This window comes from Mesoplodon bidens, assembly GCF_964165515.1.
Source record: "Mesoplodon bidens genome assembly, chromosome: 20".
In the NCBI taxonomy this organism is placed as follows: Eukaryota; Metazoa; Chordata; class Mammalia; order Artiodactyla; family Ziphiidae; genus Mesoplodon; species Mesoplodon bidens.
The window spans coordinates 24,180,509-24,195,826 of NC_138181.1; the positions used below are offsets into that span (position 1 = coordinate 24,180,509).

The 15,318-nt window shown below is 44.9% G+C and overlaps 1 protein-coding gene across 4 annotated transcripts in view; it reads right to left on the bottom strand.

Annotated features, from left to right (window-relative positions):
• Positions 1 to 15,318, bottom strand: part of MTMR7 (myotubularin related protein 7) — a 103,271-nt gene that overhangs the window by 17,192 nt on the left and 70,761 nt on the right. For all 4 annotated transcript variants that reach the window (XM_081220713.1, XM_081220714.1, XM_081220715.1 and 1 more), the window contains one exon: positions 7,622 to 7,754. In XM_081220713.1, the coding sequence (XP_081076839.1) occupies positions 7,622 to 7,754 (133 nt within the window). The remainder of the gene's footprint in view (positions 1 to 7,621; positions 7,755 to 15,318) is intronic.

Here is a 15,318-nt window from a genome sequence, read left to right on the forward strand (position 1 = left end):
AAATAACTATGTAGCTCCCAGTGACTTCCTCTACATCCATTATCCACCTTGCAGCGTATATTTACTCCCAATTTTCAGATTAGCAAGTGTGGCTTAAAGAGTTTACTAAGTTGGGCTTCCCTGGTGGCGCAGCGGTTGGGAGTCCACCTGCCGATGCAGGGGACACGGGTTCTTGCCCCAGTCCGGGAAGATCCCACATGCCGCAGAGCGGTTGGGCCCGTGAGCCATGGCCGCTGAGCCTGCGCGTCCGGAGCCTGTGCTCCACAATGGGAGAGGCCACAGCAGTGAGAGGCCCGCAAACCGCAAAAAAAAAAGAGTTTAGTAAGTCATCCATGGTTACTCGGCCAGCAAATAACTGAGCTGGAGTCCTGGCCACAGCACACACGCCCCAAAGCTCACGCTCCTTCCTCTCTACCTCAGTGCTTAGAGCATTAGATCTCAGTCTAGATCGGGCGACACCATCCAGCCACATTTTACATCCTCTTACAACACAGAGAGAGCCAGGTACACACTCTTGATGCATTTCTTTCTTCCAAGTGACCATGAATTGATAACTAGTGGAGCCTGACAAGGAGACCTGTTGCTCTAGCAGAACGCTTATTTAAAAACCTTACCGCTAGGTGGGGCTATCCAGTTCACTTTAATGGGAAAGTAGGTTTTCTTTTTTTTTTTTTTTTGCGGTACGTGGGCCTCTCACTGTTGTGGCCAGAGCACAGGCTCCTGACGCGCAGGCTCAGCGGCCATGGCTCACGGGCCCAGCCGCTCCGCAGCATGTGGGATCTTCCCGGACTGGGGCACGAACCCATGTCCCCTGCATCGGCAGGCGGACTGTCAACCACTGCGCCACCAGGGAAGCCCGGAAAGTAGGTTTTCTGTGTGGAAACCCATGCCACACTGCTAAATTTTGAGGGAGTGTGACCAGATTTTCAGCCAGGTCTTATTGGCTGTCCCGTCTAATAGGTTAGTAATCTCAGGAAATTAATAATGGGGAAAGTCAGAAGATTGAGAACTGAAAAAAGATCAACCTTTATAGCTTTTCATTAGCTCACAGCTGGTAGAACCTCATAGCGTAAACTTGTAGGCCATGTTACAGGAAATACTCACTTTGAAATGAAAAACTTAAAAGTGACTATAAAAGGTTGAACTCTTCCATTTCTTCCAGGCTTCCTTAGCCATCGCCACATAAAGTAATGAGGGGAGGAAGAAAGAAGCAAATAAAAAGGACACTGGGACTGAGAGTTACAGCCTTACCTCTGAGCACAGAAAAATACTTCGTGGGAACCTCGGAGCCAGGTGTGTTAGGGGCTGTCCCCTTCTAGACCTTGGTGCACCCGAGAGCACCGGGCGGGGACGCCAGAGCAGGGAGTCATCACACGAGCACAGCACCCACGGCCGTGCTGCCTCCCATGACACTCTAAGTTCTCTGCTTTGACCTGTCCCTTCTGCACCCAGCAAAGGTTCTGAACGATCAGGCCTCACAACCTTCACACACAAGCACAGGTCACATATCTCTGGGGCCACCTGACTTTACCACAAAACTTTCCCCATCATCACTGTCCCCAATTCTAGGGGACACGATAAAAGTGGTTACCTCTTGGGGCCCTCTAAAAGGATTCCAATCTTTTCAGTTGAATCTTACAAACAGCCCTTCAGTATAGTATTGTCCAAACTGCTGAATGGGCACCGGGCCTTTGTTCCTGTGCTCTGGACCTGCTCCCATCTGATCGGCTGTCAGGCTGAGGTTTGTATCTCTGTCAGACAACTTGCTGAGAAAACACCCACCAGGCCCGGCATGGGGTTTATTAAATTATTTTTGATGAACTTGTGCTGAGTGGACACAGACCGTATCACAAGGCAAGCAAGCACTTCCATGCCTCTGAAACTGTGCTTACTCCACGTCTCTTGAATGAAAAAATTAAGAAAAGTCACCCATAAGAAAGCAGGGGACCTATCAAATACCTGCCTAGCTGCCTGAATTAATCTACAGCCCATTAGCTTATCCATTTTACGCAGTACTTATTTTAAACTACAGTACTGCTTCCCAAGAAAAAGCATAATGCACCTTATACTGGAAAGCACTTTACAGTTTGCAAGGAATCTTTTTTAACAAATCTGTGAGTTAGACAGCAATGATATATTGCTTACATTGTTTTACAAATACAGGAAATGAGGTTTGTTCATGTTTACTCAGAGACTAAGGCAAGAACCCAAATCCAGATCTTCAGAAACTTAGGCCAGGGCACTTTCTACCCAAGCCACCACCTAGAGAGACTGTAAAGCAAAAGTGGTTAAGAGTATGGTGTCTGGGACTTCCCTGGTGGCACAGTGGTTAAGAATCCACCTGCCTATGCAGGGGACATGGGTTCGAGCCCTGGCCCGGGAAGATCCCACATGCCACAGAGCAACTAAGCCCGTACGCCACAACTACTGAGCCTGCGCTCTACAGCCCATGAGCCACAACTACTGAGCCCACATGCCCAACTACTGAAGCCCGCGCGCCTAGAGCCCGGACTCCGCAACAAGAGAAGCCACTGCAATGAGAAGCCCGTGCACCGCAACAAAGAGTAGCCCCCGCTCACCACAACTAGAGAAAGCCAACGCACAGCAATGAAGACCCAACGCAGCCAAAAATAAATAAGTATAGGGCTTCCCTGGTGGCGCAGTGGTTGAGAGTCTGCCTGCCGATGCAGGGGACACAGGTTCATGCCCCGGTCCGGGAAGATCCCACATGCCGCGGAGCGGCTGGGCCCGTGAGCCATGGCCGCTGAGCCTGCGCGTCCGGAGGCTGTGCTCCGCAACGGGAGAGGCCACAACAGTGAGAGGCCCGCTTATCGCAAAAAAATAATAATAATAAATAAGTATATTAAAAAAAATTAACAGTGTCCAGTACATAATAATCACCCCATAAATGTTATATCATCATTACCATGTGGGTGGTTATCTGTGAGCCTGTCCAATAAAAGAACCACAAATCAACGAGGATCATGGTAAAATGATGGAAAGTACTAGGCTTAATTCTTGCTTTGTTATGTGATACCAAGAAGGGTATGTCTTTAAAAACTTTTTAACTAAAAATGTAATACACCGGACTTTGTAACTGAAGAGAGGCGCTCCTACTGGTCTTGAACAATAACCTGTCGTGTTGTGAACAGCTTATGTGAACTCCAGGACCTAAGGGTGACCGCCAGCTGACAGCGCTCAGGGCCCTCAGTTGAATGTAGCCAATAACCTGAATCAGCCTGGAAGCAGATTCTGCCCCATCCAGGTTTCCAGATGAGGACACAGTCCGGCTAGCACCTTGACTGCAGCCTTGTAAGATCCTGGGCAGAGGGATCCTGGCTTCCCATTGACACATGAGAAGTGCCCAGACTCGTGACCCTCAGAAACTGTGACCTGGTAAGTGTGTATTGTTTGTGTTCCATGTAACGTACCAACCATAGACAATTTTGTAAATAAAGAAGGAAAAAGAAAAAATTCACCCATCATCCTCTCATTCTAATCCAATTATCATTCTGGGAATTCTTCATAAATGTGGTTTACTGTATAGTGAATCAGAGTATGTATACAATTTTACAACCTGAATTTTTCACTTACATTATACACGTTCTCCCATGGCAGTAAGATATTTTTCACATTTATCATTTTTAATGGATGCAAAATTTTCTATCAAAAGGTAGAGTGTTTAGTCAGTCTACTATTGTTGAACATTCCTGAGGCTTCCAAAATTCTATTATTATAAATAAAACACTACTATCAAAATAGGCATTATATGTCTTTCTTCTTTAAAACCATATTTTGGATTAGTCCCTAAGGGGAATTAATCTGGTAAAAATATGTATCTCAGAACAAAATATATTAGGTATCTCTTGCCAATTTCAATGATATTAGAAATATTTAAAGTACTAGTTTTACCACATTCTTTTCAGTATTGAATATTTTAATGTATTTGAATTTAAATATTTAAATAAATTTAATTGTATTTAAATTTTTAAAAATTTTAAGTGAAAAATGGTACTTTGAGGTTTTAACTACATTTCTTTAATTATCAGAGCAAGTTTAAATGTTTTTCTATGTTTGTTTCAACTTATTTTTCTTTAAAGAATTATCTTAGATTGAGTTGCCTAACTTCACTGAGACACTTTCTTCATCTATAAAGTGCAGATAATATTACGTACAGCACACTATTCCTGTGAAATCAAATACAGGCAGACCTCATTTTACTGTACTTCACAGATATTGTGTTTTTTATAGGTTGAAGGTCTGTGGCAACCCTGCATCGAGCAAGTCTATAGGCACCATTTTCCCAACAACATTTGCTCACTTCATACCTCTGTACCACATTTTGGTAATTCTCGAAATATTTCAAACCCTCCACCAGTGAAAAGATTACAACTCTCTGAAAGCTCAGATGATGGTTACATCTTTTAAGCAATAAAATATTTTTAAATTAAGGTACGTACAGTGCTTTTTTAGACATAATGCTGTTGCACACTGAATAGACTACAGGATAGGGTAAACATAACTTTCACATGCACTGGGAAACCAAAAAACCCATGTGACTCACTCTATAGCGATATTCATTTTACTGAGGTGGTCTGGAACTGAACCTGCGATATCTTCAAGGTCTGCCCATTCATGAATCATTTAAGTAAAAATCCTGAGGAAGCCTGGCACGTAGCAGGTGCTCTGTGTTTAGTTAAATGCACAAATCAATGAATAAGGGGTCAGAACTACAGAACTACAGAACTGTAGTTACACAGAGCTACACTGTGGCCAACAATATTAATCTAAGATTCATGTAGAATCCAGGCACGCCGCAACTAGTGGTGGGGAGAAAGGTCAATTTTCTGGGCAACATACAAAAGGTGGAGCATGTTGACTGAAAAACAGGAAGGTGTCACTGCCATCATGTCTTTCCCATAAACACCCGCCTACCTTGAAAACAGGTATTTATTTACGAAGGGGCGCAATAGTGAGGCTCAATCTCAAAGCCCCGATGTGAGGTAATTCCATGTGCCCCTCTCTCCCTCCCTCTCACTGATTTCCTCCCCCCAAATCAAGGATGCCCTAGGAGGTTTTTATTTCCACATCTGATAACAATTTCCTCAGCCACGGAAAGAGCCTATTCCAGGTTCTTCTACTGCCTGTTTCAACAACAACAAAAGAAAGAAAATATAGGGCATCCTTTTATTATTTGAGGGAAAAACCATTATTTATATGATCAAGAGGAAAGGCTCTGTGGAAAGCACTTAATAAATCACACAACTGCTACATAACTGAAAGGCTTCATTGTTATCTCACTGGGAGGTGTGAATGCCACAAAATAGTTTGGTTTAGAACTTAGAAACCAAAGTCAACATGCAATCAATCAGCTCCATAAAAGGACCTACACCGGATGTGAACTTGGTCCTAGATTTCAGTTTCTGATGAAATATCCTGCAGCTCTTGCTCACAGACAGGGCTATTCTGGGCCAGAATGCAAACAATTTTTCACTTCTGTTATTCAGAATCTCTCCTGATAATATCAATATCCCTGATAAGAGAAATTTTGAAAAAAAAATAATACTCATGAAGGAAATGCATTATTCCGCTTCCTACCAAGTGACCAGCAGTACAAACCTTCCGATCTCTTTGATGCCAAGACAGCTGTTTGAAGGATAAAAGCCTCAAAAGGTGGGTGTGATTCCATCAGTTCATCAGCTGAGCTTCCACGAGCAGTTTATAATTTACTTGGAAAACAGATAGTCAAACATTGGTCAAGTCCCCTGAAAGGCATCCAGAAAGTTGTCCTTGCTTATTTCACTGACACAGAGCTGAAAAAGTGATGCAGAAGAACCATGATCCCTTATGAAACACAGGCTGCCCTCCCTCTGGAACTCGGTCAGTTTGCTGGTCCTTTAGAAATAGCGAGTCAGACCAAAGGTATGAGGGCAGGAGACATGGTTCCTAATAAGAAACCAAGTAAATGCTAATTTTAAAACAAAAGCCAAATCGCCATGTTACAAGCGCTCCTGGGAGCCACCTTCTGCATAGAAGAAAATATATATTCTCAAAAGTCAGCTTATGAAGTTACTAAATGAAAAATATAAAGCATGCAAATGTTTTTAATGATTCTGATACTGAACACTCTTCACACTAAAACTAGACTGCCCGTTCACTTACAGTACCAAGCTAGTCCAGTTTTTCAATGTCTAAAAAGCACAGCTTATAGCAGGGAGAGCCACATCGCCCATGATAATCTCCCAAAGTTTACGAAGTTCAATGTCCAAGGCACCCTCCTGTCACCTGAGACACGGCAAATTTCACGTGGAGGTAAGATGGAGATAGATAGCTCTGGGGCCGTTCTTTTTTTTATTAAGATGCAGGAAGAGGTTTCATCTAACCATTCAAACCCTCCATTTTAAACTATTTGCAATCGGGGCATCAAAGTGTGGACTCGCAGACTGTCAGAGCTGGATGGGTCCACAGAAATTATTAGTCCAGTCCTCTCCATTTACAGCAGGTAACAGAGCCCCAAAGAAGGTACATGACGTGTTCAAAGTCTCATGACTGAGATGACCCCAGGAATCCAGGAAGGAGAATGGAAATCAGGCTTGTCTGTGACCCTCAAGTTCCTCCAGCCCCACCGCTAGCTTCTCACTACATCCTGCTCTGATTAAGCACTGAAATGTGTATCCCGAGAAAAAGGGAATGCGGCACTTTCTTTGTCCCTCTTCACTACAGACCCCGCATTTCTGGTTCAGACCAGCCTGCCCACTTCCCTGGCACACAGCGCCGCCTCCCCAGGGCTTCCCCCCAGAAGTGCGAGCCCAGCATTTACAGCCTCCCCTGGTCCAGAGGAACAAAGCCCTGGGTTATGCATCCTCTTTCTCTTCAGTTCCCACAAGAGGGAGAAGTGGTGGACATAACAACAGACACCTCCTTGGGCCCTGACAATCGCAAGAGCATAAGCAGTAAACGAAGCTGGTTTTGCTGGAATATATGATTTCTGGCAATTAGTTTACGGCTGGTGTGGCCACATGAATAATTCCTCTATGTTGCATAACCCAGCTTTGCGACTTCCTCTCCCCGTGAGTACAGAAGCCTGGGCGTACGCGTCTCGTGGTGCTCGCTGGGTGGGGTAGGTGGAGGGGGCGCACTGCAGCAGTTGCTGCTGATGGAAGGGAGAACCAGGACCCCCCAACATCCTTCTAATGGCCATTCAGCCGCTCGGATTCAGTTTATGAACCTCACGTCCGCACGTGAACAGCTGGCGGTTGCTTTCGATGTAGGACTGCTTTATCTCCAAATGGTCTTGAATATGGGTCAAACTACTTTTATGAGAGAGAAAGAAAAAATATCCCCGTGCACTTTTATCTTAGGTGTCAGGTACCACCGGAGACAGCCTGGCAGCTAATGCCACGTGACAAAACCACTCCACGATGACACAAAAAAAGAAGAGAAAAGCTGTTCAATGTTTAAAGAGTCCCTGCATTTTGATATTCTTCCCAACTGAACCCACCCTTGCCAACAACATCACAGTAAAGCACAATTTTCACATCAAGAGACCATCTTATTCCATCTTGGCATTAAAACATTTAACTGCATTTTTTAAATGCCGTGCATTAAGGAAATGGTTTACCTTCCAGCATTTTTTGCAGACTGTTCCTCATGACATGGATGTTCTCTATCCCGATAAACTGAAACTTGATATTGGAATAATTGTCTTCGTTCTCATAGCCTTTCCCTGCAGCACGATTTGCCATCGCATTAAGCTGCAGTGGGCAGCAAAACAGAACAGTCACCAGTGATATTCATGAAACAATCACAACACTTCACGGCTCTCCGTAAGAACATTCAACATGATGTGCAGAAACATGCTTTAAATCCCGGGAACATTGTGCTGGGCTAGGTAGCTACGGACACTCGTGCTGAGCTTACATTCAACAACATCAGTTTGTTGATGCGGCAACATTTTCTGAGCTGGAAGCATCCTACAGATAAACCCTTTTGGAGACGTTCCCTGTCAGAGATGCCAAATCCAATGTGGGATTCTGTACAGAACCAAGTCGCCCCAATTTAATACCAAACATGACAGCCTTAGGTTGGCAGGAGAATATCAGCGGATATAGTTGGCAACATAAAGCTCTGTAACTTAAATTATTATATCTTCCAGTATTAGAATGCCAATAAACACATCAACATATAGGAATAGTTACGTCATTCTCATTTGCCTGCAAGAATCCCTCAGGCACCCAATTCATCCTTGAGCAGGAAACGCTGAACAAATCAGAGAGAGGGCAAGCAGGTGCTCAGCCTCCAGAGACGTTTCCTCTGGCCACCCTATTTAAATCTCCAGAGAGGATTTTTTTCTATCATTTATATCATTTTCCATCATTTTTTGTCTATTTTATTATCATAATTTCATATATAAAAAGTCACGGTTCCTAGTGCAAACTGGGTTAAATGGTAATGGACTTTGAAGAAGAAATTTATGATATGCAAACTTCTGCCTTATTCCTGTGTAACTAAAATCAAGAAGGGACAAGTCCTGCCTTAGCTGAGAAATACCCAGATTTCTAGAATGAATGTATTATTGTGAACGCTCCATTCTTGCTGTCCAGCTAAGCGGGTCATCACGTCCTAGACATCAATATTCACTGACCATTCTCTTCCTCTGCCCACAAAGGGCAGAGAACTCACTACCAAAAAAATATCAGTTTTTAGGACCACAAGGCAGCACTCGGGGGATATTCATACTTTTCAAAAATCTAAGCTTAAAAAGCCAAGTTAAGTTAAAAGCATACATTTTTTTTTTTTTTTTTTTTTTTTTGCTGTATGCGGGCCTCTCACTGCTGTGGCCTCTCCCGTTGCGGAGCACAGGCTCCGGACGCGCAGGCCCAACGGCCATGGCTCACGGGCCCAACCGCTCCGCGGCATGCGGGATCTTCCCAGACCGGGGCACGAACCCGTGTCCCCTGCATCGGCAGGCGGACTCTCAACCACTGCGCCACCAGGGAAGCCCATACATATTTTTTGATCCAGATTTCCTATGTGTGAGAATCTGACACTATTAAAATACCAGCACATAAAGACAGATGTCCAAGGATGTTTACTGCAATCTTTTTTTTTTTTTTTATAATAGTTGAGAGTAAAAAAACGGAAAACCTATGAATATCTCCATAGGGCCATGATTGGATGAATTATGGTATATTCATACCCTGGACTTCTAATAGGCTCAAGTAGAGACACAGAGATAGACAGCTATATAGATGTCTAGATATTGCGGGGGGAGGGAGGGAGGAGAGGAGGGAGGGGAGAAGAGAGGAGATACTGGGCCATGACATGTGAAGTGAAAAGAGTAAGCTCCAGAATAATATTCATACAATTATCCCATTTTTTGTAAAACAAGCCGACCTACAGACATGCATTTACGTTTATGCGTGTTGGGGTAAGCAGAATAGAGATGAATGGAAGGCTATACCAATTTCGCAGCTGTTGCAGCAGACAGACAGAGGCGGCATGTGTGAGGAGCGGCTGCCAATACTACTCCGGATGCTCCTCCGGAGCTTTGTTACAAACCAGATATAGTGGGTTTGTAATTTAAATAACAGGAAAAAAAAAAACATATGGCAGGCCCCTCACTTTCCTGCTCCGTGATTCAGCTCACGTGACATCAGCTGGGGCACGCCCCACTACCCTGTTTCCCATTTATGAAAAGATCATCCCCTTTCTCCCAGGCATGGTATGAGAAGGATAAAGGGTTTGGTCTCAATAAAGAAAAAAATATAAAAATAGTGTTATTTTAAAGACAATTGATGTTCATGCTTTAAATTTTTTAAATAGTTTAAGAGGAAAATTTTTCTAAAATTACCTATAGACATTGTTCTTTTGAAACATACTATTATAAAAATATCACTGGTTTGTATAATTATTTTCCAAAGTTGCTGGCTTATTCTTTACAAGCTTCATAAATAAAATGGTTAATAGGATACGTGCAAGTATCTTTACGTTACATGAACCTTATGTTTATTCTGTATCTTGAATAATTCAAGTTAAGCCTTCTCACCACATACCATACTCTTTTTAAACAGTGCAGTGAATAAAAACCAAAACACTATTATTACTTTAATCTATAATTAGGACCCTATGTTCACATTTTTTAGTAGTTGATTACCTATGACCTGGTAGAATTTATCGATGGCCTTCTTTAAAAGCAAAGGAGCCACACAAGATGGCCTCTTAAAAGTCAACGGTACTTCTCATAATGAACAGAAGGTGGCAATATTTAATCTACCATCCAAAGTGTACTTTCTTAAGGTTTCCACATATTTTACAGGCCCTGTCAGGATAATGGGGCACCAGCTGACCCTTCAAAGCAGGAAACACGGTTTCATAATTAATAAGGAATTCAGAAGTTATCTTGGACCTATATGTATATTCATTCAGATAGAGTATCTCTTATACGTGTGCCCTGTCCCTTAGGCTGAGAACTCCATTTCACAGGCAAAGAAAAAGCTGTTCATTTCAGCTCCTAAAAGTTCTCAAATAGTGAAAAAAAAAAAACAATCTCAAAAGGTCACATACTATATGTTTTCAATTACAGAACGTTCTTGAAATGACAAACTTATAGAGGTGGAGAACAGATTAGTGGTTGTTTGTGGTGATGTAACTGTTCTGTATCTTGACTATGGTACTGAATATACAAACATACCTATGTGATAAGACTTTATAGAGCTAAACACACACACACACACACACACACATACACACACATACACACACACACACAACTACAGTAAAACTGGGAAAATCGGAACAAGACTGGTGGATTTTATCAATGTCAATATCCTGGTTGCAATACTGTACACAGCTTTGCAAGATGTTACCACTGGGGGAAAGTGGGTAAAATGTACAAGGCATCCTTCTGATTATTTCCTACAACTGCATGTGAATCTACTATTATCTCAAAATAGAAAGTCTAATTAAAAAAAAAAATTCTCAAACAGATAAAACAATAGAGGTAACTGCATTCCAGTTTCAACCTATGCTTAAAGAACACAGGGCCTCCCTGGTGGCGCAGTGGTTGAGAGTCCGCCTGCCAATGCAGGGGATACGGGTTCGTGCCCCGGTCTGGGAGGATCCCATATGCCGCGGAGCGGCTGGGCCCGTGAGCCATGGCCACTGAGCCTGTGCATCCGGAGCCTGTGCTCCGCAACGGGAGAAGCCACAACAGTGAGAGGCCCGCGTACCGCAAAAAAAAAAAAAAAAAAAAAAAAAAAGAACACAACAGACAACTGAAAAGTGGTACTGGAAAAAGTGCCCTGTTTTCTAATCCAAGGTCACTCTGCTATTTGATCATCTCAGCATCTTTGGGTGCAAAAAAACTCCTAAGTGAAACAAAAAATTCACTCACTCTCAACAAACACTTAACGAACACCTACTGTGTGCCAGGCACTGAATGGAATAAAAACGTGAATCAGAAGTCGTTGCAGCCACCACAAGCTTATCATCGAGTATGCACGTGCAAGCACACAGCACCAGGACTGGGCAGGAGCCGAGAGCCTGGTAGAGGCGGTGGCAGTTGTTCGAATCTGGAACAGCCCCACGTGGCCTAGGGCATCAGGGGTAACGTTTCATGATGGAAGGAGGCCTTGAGACGGGCTTTAATAACCAGGAAGCATGGAGAGAAAGGGGGAGGGCATCCCAGATGAAGCGATGCGAAAGGGAAGAGGGAGGGTATCAGTGGCCACCAAAGAAGCAGGTGGGTATCGGTGAGTCAACCAGTGCGAGCACAGCGGAAGGTTCAAGTCTGGCAGCAGCAGCAAGAAAGGAGGCTAGGAATGATTCGCGTCCTCAACACACAGGCTAGATCAAGACGTTCTAACTTTATCTGTGGCAGCAGAGAGCCACTGGAGGCTTCTGAGCAGGATTAATTGAAACATTTGAGATTTAGTATCCATGACAGAGACGATCCACTGGAGTGGGGCAGGGGACGTGAGCTGCACAGGAAGGTGGCTGATCTCATTTATGGCCAGAACCCTATGCATCAAGCTGGCACAGAGCAGGCACTCGGTGAAGATTTACGGACCAAATAAATGCGTAACAGAGTGAGGCTGAGAGGCGAACGGGCCAAGAATGTTTAAAAAAAGAACAGAATCAGATTCTTTCCCCCCAATCTTAAATCATCAATCAAACACATCAAAATCATGGAAACTCAGTCAACCATCATCTGCATATCAAGTTAAAGGTCAGCCTGGTCACCATCTCAGTCTCGGAGTCTAACATTTCAGCAGAGCACATTCTGTACCTGAATGACAGGACCTGATCTGACGTGGCTGAAAAATGAGAATTGAAGTTGATCTTGGCAGAAAGAGGACTGGACCACGTTCCAGCCTGCGGTGTCAATTCAGGGTCCTTTTCTCTCCCTGCATCTGCATCTGGTGAAATGAAGACTCTTATCTTGTGATATAAACATGAAAATAAGAGATGATTTTATTTCTTGCAACTACTGTCTACAACTGTGCTCATCAAAATCCTCCTGCCCTACCCCTGAAGGAAGAATTAATAACTTTTGGAATACAATCAGAGAGGAAATCACCGTCCAGCTCAACTTAAAATCCCAACCCCATATATGATGCAAAATTTTCTCCTTCTCTTATTATAGGCTGTTGGGACTGGTGAGGGGTCTGCTCTGGTACTTTCCTTTTCTTCTTTCTTCTAGGCTCTATCTTTATATTGGGGAGGGGGAGGGAGAGAGGGGGATAAAAGAGGAGGTAAATATCTCCTTGTAAAGCTGGACGAGACTGCTGTTCTCTCTCCATTGGTCGTCACTGCTTTTCCGGTTAACACTTGCTGACCAGCACTGCCCTCTCTGGCATTAAGTGTCCAAATCCTAGGGCAAGTCCATGGGCTCCTGGGAGGAGGAGGTACACAGCTCGCTGACATGAGACCCACCTTGAGCCTGTTCCGAGGCCCCCGGCTTCCCTCCCCAGCACGCACCCCACAGTCGGCCGCAGCTGGGAACCCCCAGCTGGGGGGTGGGAGCCGGGCCTCAGCAAGATGGCTCACATACAAGTTTCTTACTCAGTGTCCACTGGACCCACAGGCGCCCCCTCCATCCCTGTCCGGCCGAAGAGGGAGCGCAGATGCCCCACTGCCACTGAACGCCGCGCCGCTCTCCTTCCCCTTGCCCGCTCACTGCCGCAGTGGAACAGGTCGGCCACGCATCCCACGCGGAAGTGACCTCCGAGCTACCCCTCTGTCACGCACCCCGATCTCTACGACAGATCCTCCCGGATCCCCCCTCACAGGATTCAGTGAGTGGAAACCACCTAATTACTGATTCCACAGACACAGAAAAACTTCCAACATGACCTCCTATCTCGCAGCTAAAGAATCGCTCACAAGGTGAAATCAGAGGCCCTTTAACCACTAAGCTGTCTTTGGAGGAAGAGCCAGGACAAGGGGCCGGGCGTGAGCTGAGTCCCCCGCCGGCCTGCTCACCCCTTCCCTCTGCTGCCCGGCACCCCTCCCAGGCCGCCTGCGTCAGAGCCTGGCTCTCAGGCCTGCTCACACCTCTTGCCCCGGCCTGAGCGTGTACGAGCCTGTGGTTGGTCCTTCAGCTCTGAGTTTCCAGCCTCACTGCAAATGCGCTCAGAAGGGGGAACCCTGTGGAACCTGACAGTGGACCCAAGGCTCCCCTGGATATCGCTGCCAACAGACCGTGATCAGACAGAAGTAGCGAGGGCTCCGGGCGTCAGATAAGCCTAGATTTGAACGGCTTGACCTTGGACGCATGACTGAACCTCTCTCAATCTGAGACCTAACCCATAAACAGAAAAGAACAGCTCCTAATATGCAGGATTATTATAAGAACTGAATGGGAAAGTGCCTGGCATTTTTACAAGCTCAGCAAAGCCCTAGAAGAAAGTAATGTTAAAGTCATGAGCGAGGCTGACATAGAAGGAGTTCGGTATCATTTTAAAATCCAACAACTATGGCATCAACATGATCTCCTATCTTCTTAATGCACCAAATTCTAGCAGTAACATGACCTCGAAGGTTATGTTTTTTCTTAACAGATACTCAGTTCATGCTGAGGCCCTCACTGCCTTTGCCTCCTGAGATTTTAATATCAACAAGCAATCCAGAAGCTTTCATCTGAACAGGCAGCATCTGGGGCGAGCCTTGCTCCAAGCACAAGAATGACTTCTAGCCTTTCTCCTTTTCAGTAAACCTGTGAGCAAACCTGGCCAGGGTCCATCTGTCTGTCCACCACCCACAGCAAACATGGACCTGGTCTCCTGGCTACCAAGGAATAAAAATCAACGGACGTGATCTTTAAAAGAATTGAGGGCTCTAAGCAAACAGGTGAATACTCCTGTGAAGGTGTGTGTGCCTGGGGAAATAGGAAAAGGGCACGACTTGTATGAGACACCAGTTTTCTTTAAGGGATCAGCATCCAACTTCTTATCGCCAAGAGCAAACGCACTCAGGGCTAAATATACCCTTCAAATCAAATCCTCTGGATTAATTTATTTTACAGCTGGACTATGCCTGGCTCAACAGCTGCCACATTTCCCAGAAGGTTTGCATAGCGTAGTACACGCTTGGGTCGTTGGCCCTTAAAGCAGCAGGCGAACCTGTCTGCCTTTATTTAAATCTAGGAAAGTGGGATCGGAGAAGGGCACCCCAATTCACTTGAAAGGCCCTGTCTTCCCGGCCTTTTCTTATCTTGTCTTCAGTACGTGTGTCTAGGACAGGCATTCATTCAGTTGTCTCTGACTGCTAGGAAATTCAGAGCAGCTCCACTGTCCTGACGCAAAAGGCACAATGACAGGAGGGAAACAGTCAATGCGAGAAGGATGAAGGAGAGAGAAAGCACAAATCGAAAGAGAGCAGTAAAAGTCAGAGCCCGGCACCTTTAGAGTGAAAACCTTCAAGCAAAGAAGCTATTTGTTTCCCAGTCTGAAGCTCTTCCCTGCTGTGCTTTGAAAATCTGTCCAAAAGGAAGGCAATCCTTTACCTGTCATCTACTAGAATGGGATCCAGCTGCAACATGTTTTGTCCTTGACCTGCATGGTTGGTCTGCTGATCTGGCATCTGAGAGTAACTCATCCTCACTACCCACCCTTCCATGGCCATCCCACAGGTACCCTCCCGTTAGAGAGGAAGGGACTGTGCTGAGGGCAGTGATGTGAGTGATCTTACACTAGGAAGACATGAAACTTAGTGAGCGAGACCGTGAATCACAATATTTAATGAAATAGGGCTCAGAGAAGCAGCAAAATTGCCAGGGTCTGAGCGGCTACACAATGGATAGTATCCAGTTTCCAT